The sequence below is a fragment of the Girardinichthys multiradiatus genome, chromosome 18 (genome assembly GCF_021462225.1).
Source record: "Girardinichthys multiradiatus isolate DD_20200921_A chromosome 18, DD_fGirMul_XY1, whole genome shotgun sequence".
Classification (NCBI taxonomy): Eukaryota; Metazoa; Chordata; class Actinopteri; order Cyprinodontiformes; family Goodeidae; genus Girardinichthys; species Girardinichthys multiradiatus.
The window spans coordinates 8,985,991-9,013,118 of NC_061810.1; the positions used below are offsets into that span (position 1 = coordinate 8,985,991).

The following is a 27,128-nucleotide window of genomic DNA, read 5'->3' on the forward strand; positions in this document are numbered from 1 at the left end:
ATTTACTGCTGCATTCTGCTTGTTCTCATAATGTTAGGGTTGGGAAGCACATCTCAAAGCCATCAGCCTTTCAGTTACTGATTTTATTGCTTCTCTTAAATCAAGAAAAAAGAAATGGATGTTGAAGTGTTTCAGAACTGGAAAGATGATTTTAAATGAACTTTTCTTTATGAAATTGCCTTTATTCTCCTGGCCGGCTTGTGATTACCTTAAAAACATGACATTTAGGCTCACAAACTGGTTTTATTTTGCTACACACATAAGTTTAATTTCGGTGATTTAAATGAAATACACACACAAACTTAGTCTCTCCAGATGAAACAAGGTTTTAAAGCCCAGTCTTTAGATGGAGTTTTTGAGAGTGTTTTCCTTGGTGGTTTCAGTGTAGACGCATCTTGGACCCAGTGATGTTTCCAACGAAACATAACTTCCGCTCTGGTTCTTGGTATAAGTCCTTCCTAAGTAAAAGTTTAGGTTCTTATTTACACGTTGGGATTTTAGACAGCCGAGCTTTCGGCGGCTTTGTCTTCGTACGCCTGCAGAGCCAGCTCGATGTAGCCTGACCTCTGGGACTCCTTCTGAGCAAAGATCTGCAGGGACAAACATCAGAGGTCAGGATAAATAAAAAAGTCCAGTCAAAGTATACTTTTGAAATCTTTCTAGCTGAGATGGTTTTCTATTATACCTGTTGTTCTCCATAAATATAATTTCAATGAGTGAAACATGTCAGATTCACTGAACACTTCAAGGCGCAGTTAAGGCGTCTTTTTGCAGCAAGATTTCAAAGCGTAAACAAGACTCAAATTATTTTTGGCAAGAAGACAAGAGCTTCAAATCAAATTTAAAGCATTTGCTCTGCTGACGGCAGGAAGGCTACAACGAATTTGTCCGCCATTATTATTTTGAAAGGAATGGTATGAAGAGACTTCCAACACCGGTTTCTAAGCGTAGTGATGAGTTCAAGGCTGCACAACCCGTTCTGAAAGCTCACAGCTGTGCCGGACATCATCCGTCTCCGGTTGGGATTCATCAACGACCAGAGGCAGCTCAGAGGTGGCTCGTCTTCACCGGTTCATGGCGGAAATATTTTTGCAATAGAGGAATTTAAAAGATAATGAAAACTCTCAAAATTACAGCATTTTTTATATTATGGCCTACACAACAATGAGGGAGACTGCTGACGTGACAATTGACCTGCAGACACTGACTCGCTCCATGAAGAGGGGAGGCCACGAAAGGTCGCTGCTTAAGTAGTTTGCTATTTACAGAGTGCTGTAAATAGCATACTGAGCATACTAATGGAAAGTTGAGTGGAAGGAAAAAGTGTACAAGAAACAAGAACTTCCCCAGTCATCAACAGATTGTGAAACAAAGTTCATTCAGAGCTGCTAGAGCCACACGTGGCCACAGGACATGGCTACAACTGCTCCGTTCATTTTGTTGAGCCACTCCTGAACCAGAGTTGGTGTCAGAAGAATCTTACCTCGGCTAAAGCGAAAATGAACTGGACTGCTGCTCAGTAATCCAACATCCTCTTTTCAGATGAAAGTAAATTTTGCATTTTATTTTAAATAAAGGTCCGAGAGTCTTGAGGAAGGCTAAAGAGACACAGAATCCAAAGTGATGTGGTCCAGATTGAAGTCTTCAGTCAATGATGATTGAAAGAGCCATGACACCAAATGGTGTTGGTCCACTGTGTTTCACCAAGTCCAAAGTTAGCACAAAAGTCTACCAAGAAATCTTAGAGCACTTAATGCCTCTCTCTGATGAAAAGCTTTAAGGAGAGGCTGATTCCTTTTTCCAGCAGGACTTGGTACCAGCTCACACCAGTGACCCTGGTCTTACTGTGTTTGATTGACCAGATAACTGGGCTGACCTGAACCACCATAAAGAATCTATATACACTGCTCAAAAAAATAAAAGGGAACACTCAAATAACACATCCTAGATCTGAATGAATGAAATATTCACATTAAATACTTTGTTCTGTACAAAGCTGAATGTCCTGACAACAAAATCACACAAAAATCATCAATGAAATCAAATTTATTGACCAATGGAGGCCTGGATTTGGAGTCACACACAAAATTAAAGTGGAGAAACACTCTACAGGCTGATCCAACTTTGATGTAATGTCCTTAAAACAAGTCAAAATGAGGCTCAGTATTGTGTGTGGCCTCCACGTGTCTGTATGACCTCCCTACAACGTCTGGACATGCTCCTGATGAGACGCTGGATGGTCTCTTGAGGGATCTCCTCCCAGACCTGGACTAAAGCATCTGCCAGCTTCTGGACAGTCTGTGGTGCAACGTGACGTTGGTGGATGGAGCGAGACATGATGTTCCAGATGTGCTCAATCGGATTCAAGTCTGGGGAACGGGCGGGCCAGTCCATAGCTTCAATGTCTTCATCTTGCAGGAACTGCTGACACACTCCAGCCACATGAGGTCTAGCATTGTCCTGCATTAGGAGGAACCCAGGGCCAACCTCACCAGCATATGGTCTCACAAGGGGTCTGAGGATCTCATCTCGGTACCTAATGGCAGTCAGGCTACCTCTGGCGAGCACATTCCAAAGAAATGCCACCCCACACCATTACTGACCCACTGCCAAACCGGTCATGCTGAAGGATGTTGCAGGCAGCAGATATCTCTCTACGGTGTCTCCAGACTCTGTCACGTCTGTCACATGTGCTCAGTGTGAACCTGCTTTCATCTGTGAAGACCACAGGGCGCCAGTGGAGAATTTGTCAATCCTGGTGTTCTCTGGCAAATGCCAAGCGTCCTGCACGGTGTTGGGCTGTGAGCACAACCCTCATTTGTGGACGTCGGGCCCTCATACCATCCTCATGGAGTCGGTTTCTAACCGTTTGTGCAGACACATGCACATTCCTCCTTGCACAAAGGTGGAGGTAGCGGTCCTGCTGCTGGGTTGTTGTCCTCCTACGTCCTCCTCCACGTCTCCTGGTGTACTGGTCTGTCTCCTGGTAGCGCCTCCAGGCTCTGGACACTACGCTGACAGACACAGCAAACCTTCTTGCCACAGTTCACATTGATGTGTCATCCTGGATGAGCTGCACTACCTGAGCCACTTGTGTGGGTTGTAGAGTCCGTCTCATGCTACCACGAGTGTGAAAGCACCACCAACATTCAAAAGTGACCAAAACATCATCCAGAAAGCATAGGTACTGAGAAGTAGTCTGTGGTCCCCACCTGCAGAACCACTCCTTTATTGAGTGTGTCTTGCTAATCGCCAAAGATTTCCCTCTGTTGTCTGTTCCATTTGAACAACAACATGTGAAATTGATTGTCAATCAGTGTTGCTTCCTAAGTGGACAGTTTGATTTCACAGAAGTTTGATTTACTTGGAGTTATATTGTGTTGTTTAAGTGTTCCCTTTATTTTTTTCAGCAGTGTAGTTCTGTCAACAGGAACACCAGGCCCAACAAGGCAGATGACCTCAATGCCACTATCAAAGCAACCTGGGCTTCCATTACACCTCAGCAGAACCACAGGCCGCTCGGCTCTATGCCACACCGCACTGATGCAGTAATTCATGCAAAATGAGCCCCAACTAAGTGTTCGGTGCATATACTGTACAGTATATAGACATATACGCCCACAACTCTGTATTACAAATCTGTTATTGGTCTTAAATAATATACTAATTATCTGAGACACAGAATACTGATATTTCATTAGCTGTAAACCATAATCCTCAAAATAAAACAGAAACTCTTGTATTAAAACCCTCCGCGTGTGAAGTATCTATATAATGTGCTACTGAAACTTTTAAAATATATCCTAATTTATTATGATCAACCCGTACAGAAATAATTGGCCCTGAGTGCCATTCTGAGCGTATTCCTTCTTAATAAACAGTTCTGGGAACAAATAATATCTGATGGTTTCTAGAAAAGATCCCGGAATAAAAGCCAAACCTCTGACCGGAAACCTTTGCTGAGACAGCCCTGACATCAGCTATTCTCACTGCTGGATTACTCTGGTATGTGACCCGGACCAAATGGCAGAACATAAAAGTCCCATCACAAAATCAGTGGTGGCCCGAAACAGACAAACGGATCAGCAGAAATAGCTATAATGTCGAGCTGTGCTCACCTTCAGGAGGTCAGCGCCAGAGGCCTGTTGGTTGGCAGCTTCCTGAGCTGACTCACTGTGAGGATGGACCATGTGGAACAGAGACACAAGGCTCATAGCATCTTGCAGGCTGCAGACACAAACGGAGATTAAAAGAGTGCTACGTCCTGCAGGTACATCTGATTATTAGTCATGTAAATAAAATGAGGAAAAAACCCACAGCTCTCTCCTCAGCATGTCCACTATGAGCCCGTCCACTCTACGAGCGTTGACCAGGTACCAAACCATGCCTCCAAAGTGTCTGGTGGATCGCAGAAGATCATATTTGCCGTTTTTTTCCAGGTCCTCATATGTGGCTTCATGCACCTAAACAGAACAGGAAATCAGTGAATATTGTCTGATCCTGGTTGGATCAGGACAATTCAAACACTAAACTCTACAAACCAAGCTCCTGGAGGTGTTTGGATTTTTGGACCAAGACAGATTTTTGAATGAGCAGGTACAGCTAAAATAATAAATCAAATCTTACTAAACCAATGTTTTATCAACTTAATCATAATTTTATATTTAAAAAAAAGGTTAGTAGATACAGGAATTTTATAAAACGTGTGAAAACCGGTTATAGAAACATTTTTTTTTAGGTCATCTCCCAGAGGTTATCTGACGCCAAATGAAGAACAGACATTAGAGGTACTCCCCTGTATGGCATGGATAGCTTGAATACCATCAGCAGAATTCAAACCTGTTCATTAGGGCTGCACCATAAATCGCAAATATATTGTTATCGCAAATTCAGTGTGTGCAATATTCAAAGGGCTCTTTGGAGTGCTGGCTGATTCAGTCCAAGTATTATAAACATTCACTGTACATGTAATATTTAACCGGTGGGTCACAGAGAGCAGGACGCACAGATGAGAACAAGAGGAAAGAAGAAAATAGGCATATATTCCAATTCTCCCGGAATCGTTCAGGTTTTTTCATTTCGATTCCTAGTTTCGATACCTAATCTGCCAACTGGAAAACGAAGCCACCAACAAAGAAGAATCAGTAGGAAGTGTGTGCACAACCATGGACAATGTGCTGCAACAATGTTGCCTCCACAAAGAAATGAACAGTCGGCTGAGTGCAAAAGTTGCAATGGGATTATATCTTCATCATCATCTAAAGGAGGGAGCACGACCAACCTGATTAAACACCTCTGGATTCATGGTGTAGAAGTAACACGCAGGTGTTACTGAAGTAAAACAATAAAATACGTCCTTTAGCAACATTAAGGCAGCTAACAGGATGACCCTTGGTTAAGATGACCTCATAGAATTAAAATTCATAGAGAAGTTCAGATTATTTCAAGCAGAAAGAACTGTGGTTAGCTAGCATCATTAAACTAGGAATGGGTACCTTTCACATTTGAACCGATACGGTACCGATGCCCGGTACCCGGGAATCCATATCGGTACTCAACGGTACTAGTTTTTCGGTACTTTTGTGTGTGTTTCTGTGGTAATAATCTGTTAATTCGTTTAATAATAACATCTTAAAATGTTTCAGTTTAACATATTTATCTCTCAATATATAAACTTTAATAAATATATCAAAACAACATCCAGATGTTTGTATTGTATCATCTCGGTTGTTTCAAACATTTCTTCTCCCACGTTGCTGGCTGCAGACGACGAGTCGCTAACGGATGCAGACGTGCTGACGGTGCCGAATGCAGGAGTTGTAGCTGTAGATCTGAGGCCGATGAAAAATCTCTTCAGCCTTGAGGAAAATCTGGGGCTTCCTGGTGCTTCTTCAGATTAGAAGTATTCCCGCCGCTGGCCTTGCACTTGGCGTCACAAATATTGCAGCGAGTGGAGCCATACTTTCTATCAGCCATGCTTTGTTGACGGAACCAGCGGCTACTGACGTCATTACGCTCTTGTGCGTGCAATGCTGTGTTCATGTCCGGCATGGAAAATCGCCCACTCTGTCACAATGATGCGTATAGGTACCAAAACATGGAACCGTTTGATTTAACATGAGTAGGTGGTCGGTACCCATCCCTAATTTTAGCCATGTAAACGTTTTTGACCCTGCCTCTTAAAAGAATCAGAATCGATAGGAACCGAAGTCAAAATGAGGAATTGGAATCGTTCAACAGATGCCCAACCATAGATGGATCTAGAAGATTATTTACATGAACCGATTATTCCCTTTGAGAACATGGAAAATATCAGACAAAATGTAACAATGACTCTTACAGTAGGACTTAGTCAATAATAGTAGTGTAAACTTACTGTAATGTACTCTGAAGAATCGGGTTCAAACTGGACCAGACACAGGTCTAACACATCCTCATGACGGTCCTGAGAATACACGGTCTGCAACAGAAAAGAAATGTTATGTGTTGGAGTCATCCATTTTGGTCGGGCAGTTCGACATGAGCAGCTCAACAGAGATCGCTGCTCTGATGTCACCCGAGGTTATAAAACCCGTGGAAAATCACGTTTCGTTGCCATTTGCAGCGTGTCTCACGGGACGACGCAACGAAGGCGCACATCTGGAGAGACAAAAGCTCGCTGGCGAAATTTTTTTCCACAAGGCCATTTCTGGAAGAGCTTGAAAGCTGGAAATCTGTTTGATACAAGAAGGTCCAAAGATTTATTCGCCGATCGAAGACCACGCCGACACCCGGCGCAGGTGAAAAACCCACAGAGGTTCTATTTCCAAGTAGATGAGTTTCCTCCTTGTTGATTCTGTCGACTAAACTGTTCTTCATATTTTTCCCTCCTGGACGGATGAGAAGTTTACCGGATTTTTTTTTTTGGAATTGATTACGGACACGATTCCCCTCTCGTTTCCCTTCAGACCTGACCCAACCTCAACCAGAGGAGAGAAGAAATTAACGTTAAAGTAATTTTGTTTTTATTTAAATATATATATATATATATATATATTAAACTGGATAGGTGCATTTAGAAGTCTAGGCAGGACGAGGCACATTTAAGGTGATTTTGAATCACCAGTAATTAATCTAAGGTATTAACTTGTTGCATGCAGTACTGATGGAAGTGTTTTATGCTGACTGGTGTTTTGATTTGCTGCTCAAGCTCTGCTGAATCGTGCCTGCTCATATTTTGTCCAGCTGATCCCAAATTAGCCAGGAGTTAGAAGTTGAACTCTTAAAAGTTTTTCATTCAAAGCAACTGCGGTCTGGGCCTCGCCTGACCACTCCTTTGTTCCAGTTTTATTACTGGAGTTTTTCCACTGAGTTCCCGCCTCAGAGTTTTATGACTCTTTGTTCGAGATTTGGGGCAATCAGCTGCTAGAGGCTAAAAGGGGCGTGGCCCCACCGTTTTATCAACTGATCGCTGCAATCGAGACATCAGCAAACCAGGAGGACTTCTCTTTCCATTTAACCCAAATTACACATTTTGTCCATAAAACTGCTGGTTTGATCTTCATAGACACTAAATGCGCATATATTTTTATTTTATTATTATTGTTAGGTAGTCATTTTTATCCCCTTTGTATAGAATAGTGCTTGTTAGTTAGGTGAAGGTTTTTGGACCAGAATAATGGTATATCAGGATTATTTGGCTTCAATAAATCTTCATATAAATTAAGAGAAGCGTTTGTGTTTATTTCGTTCAAGAGTGATTAATCTGTCAAGACAAGGTCAAAGTTCCCCCAATAAACAGAGACATTAGCAGTTATTAATGAATAAATAAATAATTGTAATTATTAAGGGCTTTTAGTCCATAATTACAACACCAGAGGACATCTCTGATTTCTATTTGTAAGTGATGATATTGGTTAAAAAATTATTTTCCTGAATTATGATTTTTAATTATAATTTTTGATAAATATTAATTAATCAATCATCACAATCCTTACATATGCAATGCAGAAATTTTGTCAAGATTCCCTTGACTTTATGGCAGCATGTATACCGAGGACAAGATGTTCAGAAAACAAACTTAATGTTTGATAAACTAATGTACCACAAAGACCCGGAGAAGAGTGATAGTTCGTTAAACCCGTTATCCTGCTGCCCACCTTAAGGTTCTCTTCTTTGAAGAGAAGATGTGGCGTTAGCTTCCGGCCCTGCCTGGGAAAGTAGACCTGAATAAGACGATCTCTCTCCTCCCAGGTCGCTTTCCTTAGAGTGCCATCAGGCTCTCGTACCACTATGAATCTCTCCTACAAAAAGAGGAGAGCATAAATTGTGACTGCGTAAAACATCAGTACACAGAGAAACTGTCATGCGTGTGTACCCTGTGTGGGATGTTGTAGGTGATGTCAGTGAAAACATATTTGGCTGTGTCCATGCCATCCAGGATCTTATCCATAGCCAGCACGTCGCTGATGGGCTTCCTCTCTGGAAGGACGGGGGGCATCTGCAGTTGCTTCGTTGCTTCCTCTGTGGCAAACTGTAAAGCCTGGAAACACACATGGAGGATGTGATTCAAATGATGAATTATGAGGTGTGTGCAATTGTGAGAAAGTTTACTGGAGCTGAAATGGTTACCTGCTCCAGCTGTTCGTCAGTCATAAGTTTATAGGTAGGCGGCTTCAGTTCTTGTTTAATGGGTCGGAAGACTTTCTGCAGGTCCAGGCCTGTTATCCTGGTGAGGATGTCCTGCACAGCTGGATCTGCGAACTGGGGCTTTGCATTATCTGTGGGGAGTAAATATACTGATAAAGGACGATCTCTTAAAACTAGGACTTAAAGAACTCAAAAGTACCTTTATAACTGGCTTCAAGCTAAACAAAGACCACATCTAAGCCTCCCTAAATGCATTGACTACAATAGATTTACACAACATCTCACTTTGGGGCTATTCAATCTGATCTCGACCTTTCCAGCAGCATCCTTATGCTGTCTAAAACCATCTGCACTATCTGCCTACAGCAATACAACGAAACCCCTCAGCCTGTCCTATACCATAATACTTTTATTTAGTTATCTAGCAAGCCGCTTAATCTCTTCAAAACAAACAGAAACCAGCTTCAGAAAATAATTACCAATTATTCTACAAAGTATGCATCTTCACAGATATATTACCTCCCTCCCCACGTTTAAAGCCACTTCAGTGGGGTTAAGGAAAAAATGCTACAAGGTCAGCATTTAAAAAAATAACATTACTCAACCATGACACACTTATTATCGATGAAAACATGCCTTTTTCATTTGATTCGCCACAGAACGTCCTTACGCTACATTTCAGCAACGTTTGGTTGATCCTCTGCACATCTTTAACCCGAGAAAAGCTCTGAAACAAGCAGCGCGCTGTACCGAGCGCCGCCATCTTTGTTATTACCTCATCTACGCAGCGGCGACGCGCCGGAAAGTCGTCACTGGCTGCGCACCATTTGTAGCCCGGAGAGCAAGGCGGTCCAGAAGCTCGGACAGCATTTCGAACGGTACGGCCCAGATGCCCTGATTTAGATCAACCGGTGGCGGCAGCGGACGACCACGTCTTCCATGGCAAAAAAAATGAAGTCTATGCAGTTGTATAGTTGTTTGGGTGTCATTGTATTTTTTCTCCAACAATTGTTAACTTTTCTGTGGTTATCTGATTACACAGTGGGAGCGTGAAGGGTAATGGCTAAATAAAACTTCCAGGTTCCTAAAAATGCTCCTGCACTCCTCACTATTCCCGGGGGCCATCTTTGGTGGTCTAATTCTTATGTCATTATTAGGTATGTGTATTAGAAGTGGTTAAATAATGAACGCAGATCCATCCGTTACATTGTCTTGTAACCTGTAACCCCCCCCCCTCTACATTTTCAACCGGGTCATCCGCCGGTTGACTGTTAAGGAACGTACCTACCAGTACAATCCAGAGTTGCTATGGGAATGGTGGTTTTTTTCCTTGTCAGCAGAGGATGATCTGTACCAAAAAATATTAAAAGGAAAAGAATGACTTTTTTCTCACCCCGTGCCACGTCATAAAATAATCAGGTAACTACAGTGAATTGCACATAAGCATGATTGTGTGTAGATATTTAAAATTTCCTATATTAAAGGGTTAACTAGGCATGGCACACATGAATAAACCATATACACTGCTGAAAAAAATAAAGGGAACACTTAAACAACACAATATAACTCCAAGTAAATCAAACTTCTGTGAAATCAAACTGTCCACTTAGGAAGCAACACTGATTGACAATCAATTTCACATGATGTTGTTCAAATAAAATAGACAACAGGGGGAAATCTTTGGCGATTAGCAAGACACACTCAATAAAGGAGTGGTTCTGCAGGAGGGGACCACAGACCACTTCTCAGTACCTATGCTTTCTGGATGATGTTTTGGTCACTTTTAAATGTTGGTGGTGCTTTCACACTCGTGGTAGCATGAGACGGACTCTACAACCCACACAAGTGGCTCAGGTAGTGCAGCTCTTCCAGGATGGCACATCAATGCGAGCTGTGGCAAGAAGGTTTGCTGTGTCTGTCAGCGTAGTGTCCAGAGCCTGGAGGCGCTACCAGGGGACAGGCCAGTACACCAAGAGAGGTGGAGGAGGCCGTAGGAGGGCAACAACCCAGCAGCAGGACCGCTACCTCCACCTTTGTGCAAGGAGGAACAGGAGGAGCACTGCCAGAGCCCTGCAAAATGACCTCCAGCAGGCCACAAATGTGCATGTGTCTGCACAAACGGTTAGGAACCGACTCTATGAGGATGGTATGAGGGCCCGACGTCCACAAATGAGGGTTGGGCTCACAGCCCAACACCGTGCAGGACGCTTGGCATTTGCCAGAGAACACCAGGATTGACAAATTCGGCACTGGCGCCCTGTGCTCTTCACAGATGAGAACAGGTTCACACTGAGCACATGTGACAGACGTGACAGAGTCTGGAGACACCGTAGAGAGCGATCTGCTGCCTGCAACATCCTTCAGCATGACCGGTTTGGCAGTGGGTCAGTAATGGTGTGGGGTGGTATTTCTTTGGAGGGCCACACAGCCCTCCATGTGCTCGCCAGAGGTAGCCTGACTGCCATTAGGTACCGAGATGAGATCCTCAGACCCCTTGTGAGACCATATGCTGGTGTGGTTGGCCCTGGGTTCCTCCTAATGCAGGACAATGCTAGACCTCATGTGGCTGAAGTGTGTCAGCAGTTCCTGCAAGATGAAGACATTGAAGCTATGGACTGACCCGCCCATTACCCAGACCTGAATCTGATTGAGCACATCTAGGACATCATGTCTCGCTCCATCCACCAACGTCACGTTGCACCACAGACTGTCCAAGAGTTGGCGGATGCTTTAGTCCAGGTCTGGGGGGAGATCCCTCAGGAGACCATCCACCGTCTCATCAGGAGCATGCCCAGGCATTGTAGTGAGGTCATACAGACACGTGGAGGCCACACACAATACTGAGTCTCATTTTGACTTGTTTTAAGGACATTACATCAAAGTTGGATCAGCCTGTAGTGTGTTTTCACTTTAGTTTTATGTGTGACTCCAAATCCACGCCTCCATTGGTTAATAAATTTGATTTCCATTGATGATTTTTGTGTGATTTTGTTGTCAGCACATTCAACTTTGTACAGAACAAAGAATTCAATGAGAATATTTCATTCATTCAGATCTAGGATGTTATTGGAGTGTTCCCTTTATTTTTTTTGAGCAGTGTATACGCTGTAAAAGGCCATGAAAATACTCGACAACTCAAAAGGGTAGTTTAGCACAAATTATTTGGAGGAATTATGGGAAAAAATAAAATGCTAAATTTCACCTTTTGGTCACCAGGTGGCACTGTGCTACCACATCTGGCATATTTAAAATATCTGTTAGAAAATATCACCAGCATAACTCTTGCCCCTATTGAGAACAGATAAAGAAATCCCACATTCATTCATACTATTTGTCTATATCAGAAACTGACTGCTGTTAGAATTTATCTTCCTTGCGTCTCGGTTTGCGTAGCCTACACACATTCCTGACTCACCATCACAGCGTGTTCTTGAATCGGCTGATAATCTGTCTGGGTAAAAAGTTAAGCACTGCTTGCAGAGAAGAAGAAAAACATACATTATTTTACAGTATTTTAACTTTGCCTCCATTCAGTATTCAACATATGTGTAGATGATGCAGCAAAAAATGAAGACTGTTGATAGATGTATAAAATGTTTCTCATGTAGCCCTTGTAATCTGAGGATGATTTTTTAATTTATTGTTTAATTTATGAATAAAGTGTTTGCTTATACTGCTTTATTATTTTTGTTATGAAATATGTATGTTACTGACCAAACAAGAAATCCAATCATCATTCCCAGTAAATATCAAAAGAAAAATACCCGTTTTGACCTATTTATGTTTACATGCAATTGATTTCATGATCCAAGACACATTAGGCGCTTGCATAGCGCACTTTTAAAGATACAAACCAACACATTCTTTTGCATGTTTAGACACAATTTTACATGATAAAAACATGGAGGTGTTGTGGTTCTCATTGGAGCAAACTGGGCATGGTCACTGATGAACCTCAGGGCTCAACGAGTTCAGAAACCAAAATGAGATCTTCATTTTTCAAAAACTACAAAATTCTCTCACTTCGAAGAAAACTATGGGACAATGTAGCTAGTGTTTAGTCTATATTTATGCATAAAATTAAAATCAATAAATGTTCCAGATAATATTATTATAACTAGAATGTATATTATGTAGTACATAATTTTAGCAGTAGTGGGAATAATTCAAAAGCTTTTTTTTCTTTTTCATTTATGTGTAAACGCCATTAAAGCGTGGTATTTTTTTTTCTACTGGGAGTATCTCATACAGACCCATGATTACCCTGCAAGGACATATGACTGAAGACTCGGAATAAGCTACTAAAAATATTTAAAATGCAAACGATCCAGTTCAAAATGTAATTAACATAAGCAGACACCCAACCAGCATGATAGTTTATGAGGAACAGGGTCAAACGTCCTGTGTGTGATCATGGCAGTAAAGGGTCATGTGACTGTCCTATGTTTGTTTTTCCTAACTCTGGAGTTTAGTTGTTCGGAAAAATACGAGAAAAATCTCAGCAGATTCATCTACCAGTAAAAATCAGTACACAACTTCAAGGAGGAGATACAATACGAACACACGTACACTCATGATCTACAGTAGCCACAGGCGATTATTACGTCAACCACATGTACCACGCACCCACCCTTCTTCCAGGATCCTGTTTCCCCTCTCCTCTCCAATGCCCCAGCCACCCATCTCTCCCGGCTCCGTGAGGAACCCGATGATGTGCATTCAGATTTAGATATTTGGTGGATGGGTGGAGGTGTGGCCTGCTTGGTAATGAGGTGAACGGTGGCAGCGAGCCCGGAGGCCCAGACACCGGCAAACGACGTGTGGATTGAGATGTAGGAGGCCCCTACACAACCAGATGTACCCAGCTGTCACACTGCTGACAGAAAGTAATCCTGCAGCCGCAGAGGCTGAACACACAGGATTAGAGGCTCTTCTCTGGAGTTTGGGCTCAATGCAAAAGCCTACTTTGCATATGCTCCATGCATCTTCTCAGTCTTTTCTCCCAGCAGTTTTAACATCTAATGAACAAACTTTACTTTAAATGAAAGAAAGCCCCCTCACATTCTCACTGTGGTGAAAAAAGTGCTTTTATTCCGTTGCTTCAGCTTCCATCAATAGGCTGAGTGTGTGTCAGTGTGACTGCGAGTAGCAGGAAGCTGAGAGGTGAAACCTGAGTGTAGAAGAGGGCAGGAGGGGTGGGGGTGATGCAGGAGCCAGGCAGGGTGGGTGAGGAGCGGGGCACACTGGGAATGACTCGCCACACATGTTTATTTAGGTTTCTGCACGGTCAACGGAGAGCAGGTTCAGAGTGGGGTGAAACGGAAAGGTGTGTGTGTCAGTGAGAGTGTGTGGACGCACAACGAGAAAATATGAAGAGGATGTCTGTCCTCAGACAACTAGCAAATCAAAAATGCACTACGGTGAGAGAGGATGGCCGATTTTTTTTGACTTGGAAACTGTTGAGCTTGTCACAAACAGTTTGACGAGTTATTTCCAAGTCTGAGTCCCGACATCTAGAACGTTATTGGGGGATGCGTGTGTGTGAACAACAGAACAACGCTACTGTCCGGATGCTGAAATCCTTTGATTATTTGGATAAAGATTAAAAACTGAAATATTTAACATTCTATGTCACATTCTGAATAAAAAGGGCAAAACTACAGATTAATAACAGAAAATAATACAAACAAAAACAAGCAAAACAAGCATTCTTTTGCCTTTTTTATGTTTTTACTGATGTGTATTATTACAGTGGCACTGGTAAGTGAAAACACAGAAAACAACTTTATTTGTTCAATTATACTTTAAAGTTAATGCCTCATTTTAGAAATAATTTATTCAGTTATATTAAAATATACATTTGATTTATATTTTACCTATTAACAAAAAAAATAATTTCAGGGTATTAATATTAACTCCTCTAAAGTACAGTAAAACCAATAACAATCACTGTCAGTGTAGTTTAATCCAAATCCATCCAGAACCTCCCAGTCTGTAAATGTATGCTTTTGTATTCCCATGTTATGTAATATAGGATGCTTTAGTTGTCTGCATAGGCCCAAATATAAAAATAAAACTGGTATTCAATAATGGTTTGTTGCTAGGTCCCATCAAGAGCTGTGGGTCAATGTTTAAATCACCAGAAACATCAAGTATTTCAGTTTGAAAGACAAATTAGGGGATAAAAGTGAAAGAATTTAGGTATAAGTATACATATGTATACCTTCATATGTTTCTGAGCCCAGATTAAGCTTTATATTTTTATTACTAATAAATGTCATGCATGTGTGCGAGGATTTGATAATAAAAATATTAATGAAGCTGCAAACTATGGTCTTTAATCAATGATGAAAAAGAAGCTACACTTTATCTTTGCTGCTCAGTTTAACTGTTTTAAATCCCTTGTATACTGACTGTTTTCTGCAGCCATTTCTCATTTTCCAATAATATATATTCACCCTCAACAAACACATGAATTCATTAGGAGCGGATCTGACATACAACCTAGTTTATTTCCACTAACAAAGATCGTTGACAGTAATGAGGAGCTTGCGGTGGTGTAGTTTGTGTGTACAATCTGCACCTGTGTGCGGGCTGTTGTGGCTTTGGGAGTGGGCACTCAAGGCCAGCGTTCCTCTCCTTTGCCTCCGCCTTCGTGTCTTTGAAGACGGGCGAGGATGGGAGAGAGGGCAGACAGAAGGTCAGTGGAGACGCAGCGATATGAGGAGTGAGGGGGAGATGAAGGAGAGAACAGAGGAGGGGAGGGCGGCGGAGGGCATGGTGACATTACCTTCAAGGACCTCTGCAGCTTTCTTGGTGAAGCTCGCTCTGTATCACACAGAAAAAAGTCTGGAGAGCATTGGCTGGTGGGAAGATTATTTCGTTTTTTCAAAACAATGGAAAAAATCTTTTAACTCTGTTTACAGAAGTTTAAATTATTTTCTTCAAAGATATATTTATTTTAATAACAGATAGTTATTTGACATTTACAGCAGCTTGAGAGAGGTGTAACCATAGAAGAGAATCTGACATAGAGTTTTGTGTGTGTGTGTGTGTGTGTGTGTGTGTGTGTGTGTGTGTGTGTGTGTGTGTGTACAGATCCTTTCTGGGAAGCCGGAATCAGTGAACATAAACAGATGGATGGAGGTCAGTGAGGTGCAGGTGAACTTTGCTGCCATCAACGTTCATACCTCCAGCTTTCTCTGACTCTGACCCCTCTAACCCCAGCTCCTGAAACACACACACACACACACACACACACACACATGTGGAAGGAAGCACACCATAGACTTTCTCTTTACAAAAGTTAATCAGACAAAAACCCTGTAATGTTGTTCAGAGCCGAACCCAAAGTTAGATGAGACCCTGCGCAGAATTCCCTTGTCATGAGCACTAGCTGCACCCTCAGTCTCCCTCTGGTTGGCAAAAGAGCTGCACTGCTGTATTAAAGTAGTGTCTCAAACTCATAAAATTATGGAGGAAAGAAAATGATAAAAACTAAGATAGTAAGAGTCATGTAGTGCAAAGACATGAGTAACTAGTAAAACAATGGATGCCTTTAGACCATGCTCATTTGTGCCATCTGCTTTTTACTAAAGGATATTTTTATTTGTTGGCTTTAATGATTTTAAATAATTATGAGCCCCACACTATAGCTGTTTTGCTCATTATGTGAGATCTCCCAATGCTGAGCTGAAGCTTATAACCACCTCCTGTAAACCCTTTTCGGCAGCATGGTCAGGCAGCCCCCTGATCAGAGCATGTAGAGTTGGCTGAGGGCATAAAGTGGGTGTTCTTAATTCGTTTAGTAAAATAAGATCTAAAATATATGTTCAGTTCATCTTTACAATTAAGGGTTTTCATTTTTTTACAAAGACAAGAACAGTAACTGGTAGAAATAGTTATTAATAACTTTAAACTTTAGCAAGGGGAAGTTATAACTTCGCATATTTGTAGGTCATTGCAACTTTTAAAATGTAAAAGCAGCTACCCCCCCACCCCCCACCCCACCCCCCCACACACACACACCACACACACACACACACACTCTCCGTGTCCCAAGGTGAAATTATGCTTTCAGAACCTCCTATGTACAGAGTGACCGGAAGTGGATAAAGCAGTGACACAGCAGTTACAGAACTTTTGTCTGATCACGTTTCCTGGTTTTAAAAAATGGATCCAGAAACATATAATAGTTCATTTATTGCAATATTTTATCACAATATGTTTTCTAAATGCAATGTTTTCACAACCAGAGTAAAAGGTTTTTGGTCTGAAATTTGCATTTGAATTTGCAATCATTGTAGATTATTCAGTCAAGTAATGTGTAGATTTTTATTCAGAAATAATAAAATAAAATAAACACATCTTAAAACATTTGAAATAACCCTTTAGCTGCACTACAACAAAGATGCAAACTTTAACATTGTTAGTGGCCAATGTTGAGCCCTTCATGATATTCTTACTGTTGTTACAAACGGTTTGTACCTTGTTTGTCAAGATCTGCTCTTCACCGATAAGCACTCTCAAAAATAAAAGTTTATTATTTACATGCTAACATGACTACACCCTTCTCGTCATTGGCCCTGTGAAGACCCAACTCCAGTGTATTAGAAATCAGCTAAACCTTGAGCTGTCTGAGCTAAATGCAATGTGAGAACACAGTCCCACACCTCCTCTTTCACTCTCTTTGTTATTTTTATAATTCAAGATCTACATGGAGAGTAAACGAGGTGACAGGAGAAGCGTGGCACTGATAAGAGAGCTAATACCCAGCTTTTGATGAGGTCAAAGGTCGACTCCACTTTACTACTTGCAGTTAGGGTGTCGTGTGTTGTATCTTGGGAGGAATGTAAGAATTTGGGGATATCAATAAGTAGATAATTGGGGGAGGTGACTTGTATTATATTTAGCATTTCTGTTTGTTGAAACCTGCAGCACAAAAAGAAAAAAGTTTTCATTGCTGACAAGGAAAATAATCTGAATCCCACAGCAGCAGGAAATCCAGAGGGATCAGCCTTGTGATCCGCCCCAGCACTCAGACAGACCAGCACACACATGTTAACACACACATTTGCTCCAACTAAATCAGCCTGTTGATGGAGAGGGCTGCTAATTTTAGCAGTGGAGCGCCCTGCTGGCTGCAGACCAGCAGCCCCTTTTTTGCATGTTCAGGTCCAGTTAGGAGAAGGCGGAAGAGAAGCCGATTAATAACTGTCATGTCTGTCACGACAGAGCAATGACAACAGAGGGGAGGGTCGGCGGCGCTGACGCTACAAAGGAAATGGAGTTACATGCGAGATGCTAACAGCTCCTGTTGTTGTTGATGTTGTTGTTCGGGGGGGTGCTGTTAATTCATCATCTGTTAAAAGCCATGGACTGTCAACTGCAAAGTCAAAGGTTTAATTGCTTTTATCTACAGTCATAAACATGTCATCTTTACAGAGTATGTGTGATGAACTGCAACATATTTATAATGTATATCATATTTACAACCTTCTGTATGCTTTTTAGCTGAAGATATTTTAAAGCCATGGTTCAAACTTTAGGGTGAAACAACCAATAATGTAATACTCACCAATAACATAATAGTTAACACCAATAAAAATAAGAACCCAATAACTGGTCAATAAAATAAGAATATTTTTGAGCCTGTAACATGCAACCTTTTTGACAATATCTGTACAACATAAGTAGGTAACATGAACATTGTGGGAGTTTTTATATATATCCCATTCCACTAAGTGATTCAACCACTAAATGGAAATCCCAGCAATTAATAAAATAAAATTTCTCCAGACATGAAATTATAAATGTACATATCTAAGCCAACAGTATTTTAAATAAATATTTAATACAAGTTGGGTCTCACTACCATAATTAAGGAGAAAGAGCTGCATTATATGTATCCTTGAATGAATAAATAGGACTACTATGCCATCTATTGTATCCCTCTTTGATGATCAAATCACTCATTAAATAACTTATTTCCAAGAAAGGCAATCTTATATATGTATTAATACATTACCTTCTGCTGATTTTTTCTCAGTGCTATGAGAATAATGAAAAAGCTTATTATCTTATTGGAAAAATGATATTCCATTAATGACTTAAAACTTGATTGAATTATAGGCAATTTACAATTTATATGGCTTTTTTCCATTTTAATTGGCAAAATCTATTAAATTTCATACTGGCAGGCATAATATTATTAGACTATGGATTGCTACAGCGGTACCACTGGTGTTACTTGGGGTATCAATTGTGGTACTCAGAAGAAATGTTGACCATAGTCATTTGCAGAGGTAAACATAGACAAATTAACTGTTATGTTAGAGGACAGGGAGCCAGGAACAAGTGCTGGTGGCTACTGTGTTTCGATCAAACTCATCTTAACTGTGTTCCAGTTTGAAGTTTGAAACCCAGTGGTATTTGCTAATTGATATGCTCAATGAGCAGGCCAAATACTATTACCCGTCCAAGCTAAACAGAGTTCCCTGCGTTTTGTATTTTTAAACTCTGTGGTAGCATGTTTACTAATGTAGATTTTATGGTATCGTGTCTGTTAAGTATTTAATATGATACAAAGAGTCAACAGCACAAGTTAACAGTCTTTGCTGTTAGAGTTTATAATGCATGGCGGCCATATTGGACTTTCACATTGTGGATAGTGAGAAACCTTTAACCTTCCCTCAGGAATCAAACCCGGGACACCTGAGTTGAGGACTAAAGCCTCTGTTTATGGTACGCCCGCTCTACTTCTACACCATGCATTACCCCTAATTTTTAGTTTTGGCTTGTTTTTTTGCAAACATCCAAGGCTCTGTTGTACCACTGTTTTAAAACTATTATCACACTGGTACTTGGAAAACCTGGAATTTATTTGGGTGGCTCTTTTTATAAAAGGTTTAGGAGCTGCTGCTTTAGAAAAAACATCATGCTTTATTGTGCATTCTGTTCTTTTCTGCCAAGTTGCCTCCACTATTTGAAGTTTTGGAAGTTACGCCACTAGAGGGAGTCAGGTCAAAAAGTGTTCTTTCCTAATTTCTACAAATGCTGTGCACTACGTCCAAGAATTATTAGAAATATTTTGTTGCAAAACCTTATTTGCCATAATCTGTACGATAACCCGTTTTCTTTTAGAGTTACTCCAAAAAAACTCACATCAGAGTTGTTAATCAAGATCTTACTTTTAAGACAATTAAAGAAGAAAAATTATTTGGATTAATTATCGTGTTGAGGTTTTAGATATTAAATACAGGTTTTCAGGTGTTTTTGGAAACAATATTCTTTTAGATTGGCAGAACCTTCTGCAGAGCTACTGGGTGTTGTCAGCTCCTCCTCTTAGTGGTTTGTGTAACACATGTTTACATCAGTTTGTAAATCTTTTTATTTTACACTAAGCCGGACACTTTACACCCATGTGTTTTATTGCTTGTTAGGGCACTGTAGAGGGGTTTAATCTTACTTAGTGGACAGCTTTAGAGATGTTTGGACATGTCTGTCAGCAGTAATCACTTGGTTGCAGTTGACCTTGTTCTTTTTGATGATTACCCCCTTAGTGCCTCTTCAATCTGCAGCAGGTAAACTCTAAGATTGGTAAAAACGTAAATAACAAACATTCACAGTTATGCTGCACAGCTGTTGATGTGTTGAAGCACATACGTGTGTGTGTGTGTGTGTGTGTGTGTGAGTCCATCTGTGTCAGTGACCTCGGTTTGTCCAAAGTACTGTATCTCCAGCCTATGTATCCCAGCGCGGGTGGGAGACTTCGGGCTTTTGATATGGCTGATAGTCGCCTCCTTCTCTCTGTGTGGCTACAGATCTGTTTCCAGGGTTAACGTGGGACAGCCTGGTTGAGACGACCATTGTGGGCGATGGTTAACTGCCAAACCAACAGCTCAGGTTCCCTTTGGTCACATGAGCTGGATCACGTGAGCCAGTGGGGGTAGCCAGTGGTGCTGCTTGCCCTGTCTCTTCATGCAGTGGGAAAACATTGCAACAGCTGGCCTCAGACTGTTTCAGAAACATCTGCAATGTTCGCCACCAGTCAAAACCCCCTCTACCCTGCCGCTCTGGAACATGACCTTATAATAATAAGTTGGTTGATAAAAACTGCAAGGGTCATAATTCATTTTGAAATGTTGTTTGAAAGTGTGAAGATATAGAGTTGCATTATCTTATTAACATGCTAAACTGTTGATTGTTGACGTACCTGCAGAGGAGCAGGGTTGTTTCTTATCTGAAATCACAGCTGTGTGTGTGTGTGTGTGTGTGTGTGTGTGTGTGTGTGTGTGTGTGTGTGTGTGTGTGTGTGTGTGTGTGTGTGTGTGTGTGTGTGTGTCCATAGCCTTTGACATATTGTTAATTTGAAGAATGTTTGAAGTATGATGCAACATCAGCTGCTCTCACTTAACTTTAAGCCTCTTTCCTCTGAAAAGGACCTCCTTCTCGAATTACCAGGGAGAAAACCCAAGTACCACGCTGTGTGTCAGTCGTGGAAGGGAAAAAACGCTTTAAATGTTTTGTTAGTGCAGTTTAACTTGAAGCATTTGACAGTTTTCAAAGCAGTCATCAAAGCGGCAATGATAACAATTTCGGTGCATTCCTAATATGGAATAGATAATATCCGTATCTGTTTTGGAAATTTGTGCATGGTCAGTGAGGCAGGGTCTCCAGTCCAGGACTGTTTTGAATAATGTGGAGCTTTGTGCACGGTGTCTTTGTTGTGATCTGGATGTTAGAGTATAAGTAGGTGGAATGAAACTGTATTTTCAGAATCTTCCAAACATTGTGCTGGAATTATGTGGTGGAAATCATCTTGTTTCCTCCAACGTATATATATATTTTTTTAAATGCCACATTTGCACCATTGTTGAAGGAACGTAATGATAAGCTTATATTTATTCTTACGGAGCCAAAGTGGGATGTGAGTGCAGGCTCTAGACCTGACTTATTGAGGATTTAGCTTCCTTACTCACTCTCTTTCCCTTTGCTTGTTTACCTTTTGGGGCTGATCTCTGTCCACGCTCATCGTCGTTCCAGTTCCTGTTGGTACTCTGCCAGCATCTCAGGCTTAACACTTGACTTTCAGTTGGAGTTTTACGTGAGCTGCTGGATTTCCACTGATGCAACGGTCCGATAAACGACGGAGGACAGGATTCATGGCGCCTAACCTGGCTGCGGCTGCATGAACGCCCAGGCAGGTACAACAGCTCTGCACAGCCGAGCTTCATGCTACGCTGATGTGATCATGGCAAAACAGTAACCCTTTAGATAGCTATTAAAACTTAAGTCTAGAATTATTTACATAGAAGACAGTATTGGTTCATAGTCTGTCATCAGTGATGTTGCTGGTAACACACTTACTGCAAGATTGCAGTATATGAGGGCTGACAGCAAAGGTGATAAGGTCTAAAAACCAAACAATTCATTGAAGTTATATCTTCAGCTGATGAGATGCGGCGATTCACAAGGTTGGCTTCATGAGAACAAGACAAGATTTTGGCAATTATTTTAGGGAAAATACAAAAATAAACATAGTCAAATAACTGAACTGACCACAACTAGCTACCTGCCAGCTTTTACTAATCATTCGTATTTTCTCTGCCTACGTTTCCTTTTTCTACTGGGTGATCTTTAAAACAGATCAAGGCCTCTTCAACTTACATGATCCAGTTTTGTTGGCCAACTTGACAAGAAGTCCTTATTTGATGACTGTCCACATACCACTTCCTTTCATATTTTAAGTCTTTTTAGTCTCAAAAGTTGATACAACAGGGTGTATGTCTTGAGGCACTTAGCTTAATATCAGTGGTGTAAGATGCTTGTCAAAAAACACACTCCTGATATTTTCATTGGGACAAATCACAACCAGTGTCTGGTCGGCAGTTTTTTAAAATTTGGCAACCTTTTCAATCCTGTCCGATTGATAACACTTTTAATGGAACTGTCCACAGCTGAAGTACAGCAGTGTTCTCAAACAGTTACAGTAAAACTAGGGGTATGTGGTGATGCCTGGGTTTGGGCTTGCGTGTCTGGTTAATAGTCTTACTAAAGTTGTGTCATAAATGTTTCTGTGATGGGCGGGCGGCCAGTCCAGCGTGTTCCCCTCCTCTCGCCCTGATACAGCTACCCCACACAGCTCAAAAGTGATTAAGTGGGTGTACTAAGTTTTTGTATCGATAATGTTAATAGTAGAGAAATAAACATCTTGCATCCCCAGTACAGTATATGCTATATTATTGAATGTTCAGCAGCTTTAAGTTGCACTGTCATTATTATTGACCTTTCACCTACATGAAGTAACCCAGGGGTCTGGTCTTTTTTTTCTACTCTGAGCACAGGCTGCTTGCCTCTGGGTCAGCTTGGATGAAAGCTCTGTTATAGGAAAAGGAAACAGCACATGTTGAGTTTGTTTTACATGCAGCTTAATGGATTCCCGCCTATGCATGCATGTGTGAACGTCCGCTTTCCTTGGCTGCCGCTTTGGCAGCTCAGACACGCGTGACCACACACAGGCACCCTGTCTAGGGACAGGATGGGCACTCACACAGATGCCCCCTATGTTGAGGCTGAGGAGGTCCAAAGTGGGGGCTGAGGCAGGCACACCAGGCACAATAGAAGGATGTGGTGCATTGTTCAAGTTCATGGGGAAATCGAACGAAGGCTGCTGGGGTGTAAAAGTCGAGATTTGACACATGTGACGCGTCTGTTGATGGATGGTGTTGAAACCAGAGAACATGGAACTTAAACTGTGAAAGTATATTATGTATAGAGTCTTTCGATCATGATCGCTTATGTGTTCTTCCTGAACCTGTTCTTGTGACTGGTTAAGCACATTTCAATTTTTCTAGCAGCCATGCATAATTGAATAGCAATGAGAAAGTAAGTTGGACTGATCATAATGCAGGATATGTCACAGCCAATCAGGCACCTCAGTCTCAGGAAGACAACCAATCAGGTCATGGCACTTCAGCTTCCCTAGAGACAACTGAACTCCATTCAGAGGACTTTTCTGAACACATCATGAACTTTTCACTCCAGCACTTCTTTGCTTACCTTTCTCTTGTGATTCTCTCTTAGACATGTATGTCTCTCTTCTAATTCTGTTTTGCCTCTTGCCAAAAAAATGTTTCCCCTTATACAGCTCCTCATTTCTTGCCTTCTCTCTCTTTCTCTTTCCCTGTCTCTCACTCATTATGTTTCTATCAGTCTTCACTCAACCCCTCCACTGCAGAGATGGGAAAAGGGCAGGATAAGGGATTTCGGTGTCTAAGAGAGCTGTTTGGTTAGACAGGTCATATAACACGACAACGGCGCGTTCACATGTGTCTAAGAGCTAAGCCAGTAACAGCTATTTACATTAAAGACCCCAAAATGAGCAGCGCTGGGGCTCTGAGCCCTCCATGGCTGCATTAAGTGAAACAGAATCAGCCTTTTTCCTCGCCACTCAGCACACTCTGCACACTACACACTACAATCTAAAGTACCTTGAGCATTTAAACACTAATTTTCCTATTTCCTTGTCCTTTCATCACTATGGCGTGTTTTCTTAACTCTTACGTTGATGAAGCTAGGTTTGTTATCACCTGGAACGTCAACGCTGACAGTAGCATCTACTCCAAGACAAACTTCTGAGCTCAAGAGGTGCCGGTTGTCAAAAAGATCAAATGTTCTAACATTAGCATGTCTTTGCATCTTGTTCTTGTATCAATAGCAGAGAGAACATCTTACCATCCCTCTCCAACCAAAATCTGTTCACTGGTTTTACTTTTGAGTACTTAAAATAATCATTTGGCATTCCTAATAGATTGCCAGGAAATGAGTAAAAACATCATAAAAATTGAATGAACAGTTTGACCTTGGTGTTTCTAACCCCCCTAAAAGGGTTGAGCAAGTAATACTTTGACTCATGCAATGTATAAAAGAAGCAAAGTACCATAGAACGTGTGGGCGTGTACTTGAATAAGAAAGAAATGAAGAAGGACAGGGATAAAGTTAGGAACAAGTTTCTCCAAACCTATATACAATAAGACGTCAGATCAGACTATGACAGCATGAGAACTCTGTCAAGGGTTCTCCTGGCATCTACTACGCCAATCTCCAGAGCTCCAGCACTGCTCCTTAGGGTTCCTCCCAGGGATCCTCCAGGGGTTCTGTTCTCCAAGGTTCCTCTGAGAGTTCCAGTGGTTCCACTGCCATTCACCAGGACCCCTCTGTGGGTTCCAGGGTCCTGTGGACCAAACTCCGTGCTCCAAGCTCCTCCGTGCAGTAAATATGTGTACATACACTGGCTTGTAAAAGTATTCATACCTCTTGAACTTTTCCACATATTGTCACATTATAACCACAAACATAAATATATTTTATTGGCATTTTAAAGAGCAACACAAAGTGGAATACAACTGTGAAGTGGAACAAAAATTATACATGATTTCTTTTTTTTACAAATATAAAACTGAAAAGGGCATTGTGCAAAAATATTCAGCCCCCCTGAATCAATTCTTTGTGGAACCACCTTTTGCTGCATTTACAGCTGCAAGTCTTTCCAGGTATGTCTCTACCACCTTTGAACATCCAGTAACTGAAATGTTTGCCCATTCATCTTTGCAAAACAGCTCAAGCTCAGTCAGATTAGATGGAGAGCATTTGTGAACAGCGGTTTTCAGATCTTGCCACAGATTCTCGATTGGGTTTAGGTCTGGACTTTGACTGGGCCATTCTAACACATTAATATGTTTTGTTCAAGCCAGGGCTCATCATTGTAGCCCTGGCTTTATGTTTAGGTTCGTTGTTCTGGTGGAAGGTGAACGTCCGCCCCAGTCTCAAGTCTTTTGCAGACTCAAAAAGGTTTTCTTCCAAGATTGCCCTGTACTTGGCTCCATCCATCTTCCCATCAACTCTGACCATCTTCCCTGTCCCTGCTGAAGAGAAGCACCCCCAGAGCATGATGCTGCCACCACCATATTTGGAGATGGTGTGTTCAGAGTGATGTGCAGTGTTAGTTCTCCGCCACACATATCCTTTTGCATTTTAGCCAAAAAGTTGAATTTTAGCCTTGTCTGACCAAAGCACCTTCTTCCACATGTCCAACATGGCTTCTGGCAAACTGCAAACTGGACGTCTTATGGTTTTCTTTTACCAATGGCTTTCTTCTTCCCACTCTTCCATAAAGACCACATTTGTGTGGTGTACTACTAATAGTTACTCTGTGAATAGATTCCCCCACCTGAGCTGTGGATCTCTGCAGTTCTTCCAGAGTCACTATGGGCCTCTTGGCTGCATCTCTGATCAGTGCTCTCCTTGTTCGGCCTGTAAGGTTAGGTGGACGGCCTTGTCTTGGCAGGTTTACAGTTGTGCCATACTCTTTCCATTTCATGATGGATTGAACAGTGCTCCATGAGATGTTCAAAGCTTGGGAAATCTTTTTATAGCCCAAGCCTGCTTTAAACGTCTCCACAACTTTATCCCTGACCTGTCTTGTGTGTTCCTTGGACTTCGTGATGCTATTTGCTCCCAAATATTCTCTTAACCAACATCTGAGGCCGTCACAGAGCAGCTATATTTGTACTGAGATTAGATTACACTCAGGTGGACTCTATTTAGTCATTAGCAATCATCAGGCAGCTTCTGAAGGCAATTGGTTGCACTCAGAGTAAAGGGCGCTGAATACTTTTGCACACCACACTTTTCAGTCTTTTATTTGAAAAAAATAATAAAAATAATAATGTATAATTTTCATTCCACTTCACAATTGTATACCACTTTGTGGTGGTCTTTCACATACAATTCCAGTAAAATATGTGTATGTTTGTGATTGTAATGTGACAATATGTGGACAAGTTCAAATGGTATGAATACTTTTACAAGCCACTGTATATAGTGGTTTTCTTTTACTTGCTGGCAAGACAATCTGTCTGTACAAGAACAAAAAAAAGTCCCAAATGCATAATTAATGAATGCTCCAAAATTATTGGTAACAAACAAAGCCACGTGTCGTCACTGAGGCAAAGATCATTAATAAATTTGAATCCATCATTACCGCAAGACAAAAGAAATGTTTTATCCTCGTGCTTTATTCTGATGCCTTCAGGTTTTCTTATGCCCCTAATGAAAAAAAGCTGTTGTTCAAAATCTGTTATCTCATCTAAAATTAACCTTGAATGTTAGTCTTAACTCTGTAGCAGCTCCTCTACTGTATTCATTAATTTTATTGCCGTGTTTGTTTTTTAAATATGCATATTGTAGTCCACATTGCTTTTAGCTGTTCTGGCAATGTATAATTATTGTTTATATATATATAGTGTGTTTGTTTTCCTTCCTTTCTAAGATTGTACAGGAAGTGAGTGGCTGTTAACAAATTGCCCTCTAAAGGATTATTAAAGTTTCTTGAATACTGGACCCTGAAGAGCAAAACAAAATTACCAAAACATTTAAGGTTTTGGTTCATTTAATGGGTCCATTTTTATGTAGAGACTCAGTCAGGAAGCTTTCAGAAA

The 27,128-nt window shown here is 41.2% G+C and overlaps 1 protein-coding gene and 1 long non-coding RNA gene across 2 annotated transcripts; both read right to left on the bottom strand.

The window, feature by feature from the left end:
* Positions 1–64: 64 nt before the first annotated feature.
* Positions 65–9,417, bottom strand: mrps22 (mitochondrial ribosomal protein S22). Its single transcript, XM_047392444.1, has 8 exons — positions 9,265–9,417; positions 8,611–8,759; positions 8,357–8,521; positions 8,139–8,282; positions 6,377–6,460; positions 4,318–4,463; positions 4,119–4,227; positions 65–590 (listed from the first exon to the last, which is right to left on the bottom strand). Exons 1-8 carry the CDS (start codon positions 9,389–9,391, stop codon positions 498–500), a joined length of 1,017 nt encoding a protein of 338 aa, XP_047248400.1. The 5' UTR covers positions 9,392–9,417; the 3' UTR covers positions 65–497.
* Positions 9,418–9,912: 495 nt separating this feature from the next.
* LOC124883771 lies at positions 9,913–13,318 on the bottom strand. Its single transcript, XR_007042311.1, has 3 exons — positions 13,259–13,318; positions 12,044–12,098; positions 9,913–9,976 (listed from the first exon to the last, which is right to left on the bottom strand). It is a non-coding gene; the product is annotated as an uncharacterized LOC124883771 (long non-coding RNA).
* Between the last annotated feature and the right edge of the window lie 13,810 nt (positions 13,319–27,128).

Bases quoted from the DNA above. Each gene is read 5' to 3' on its own strand.
- mrps22 (XM_047392444.1), bottom strand. From the start codon at position 9,391: ATGGCGGCGCTCGGTACAGCGCGCTGCTTGTTTCAGAGCTTTTCTCGG. The intron at 8,522-8,610 runs GTAACCATTTCA...GTGTGTTTCCAG, and splicing joins CTGACGAACAGCTGGAGCAG to GCTTTACAGTTTGCCACAGA. The intron at 8,283-8,356 runs GTACACACGCAT...CTCTTTTTGTAG, and splicing joins CCTACAACATCCCACACAGG to GAGAGATTCATAGTGGTACG.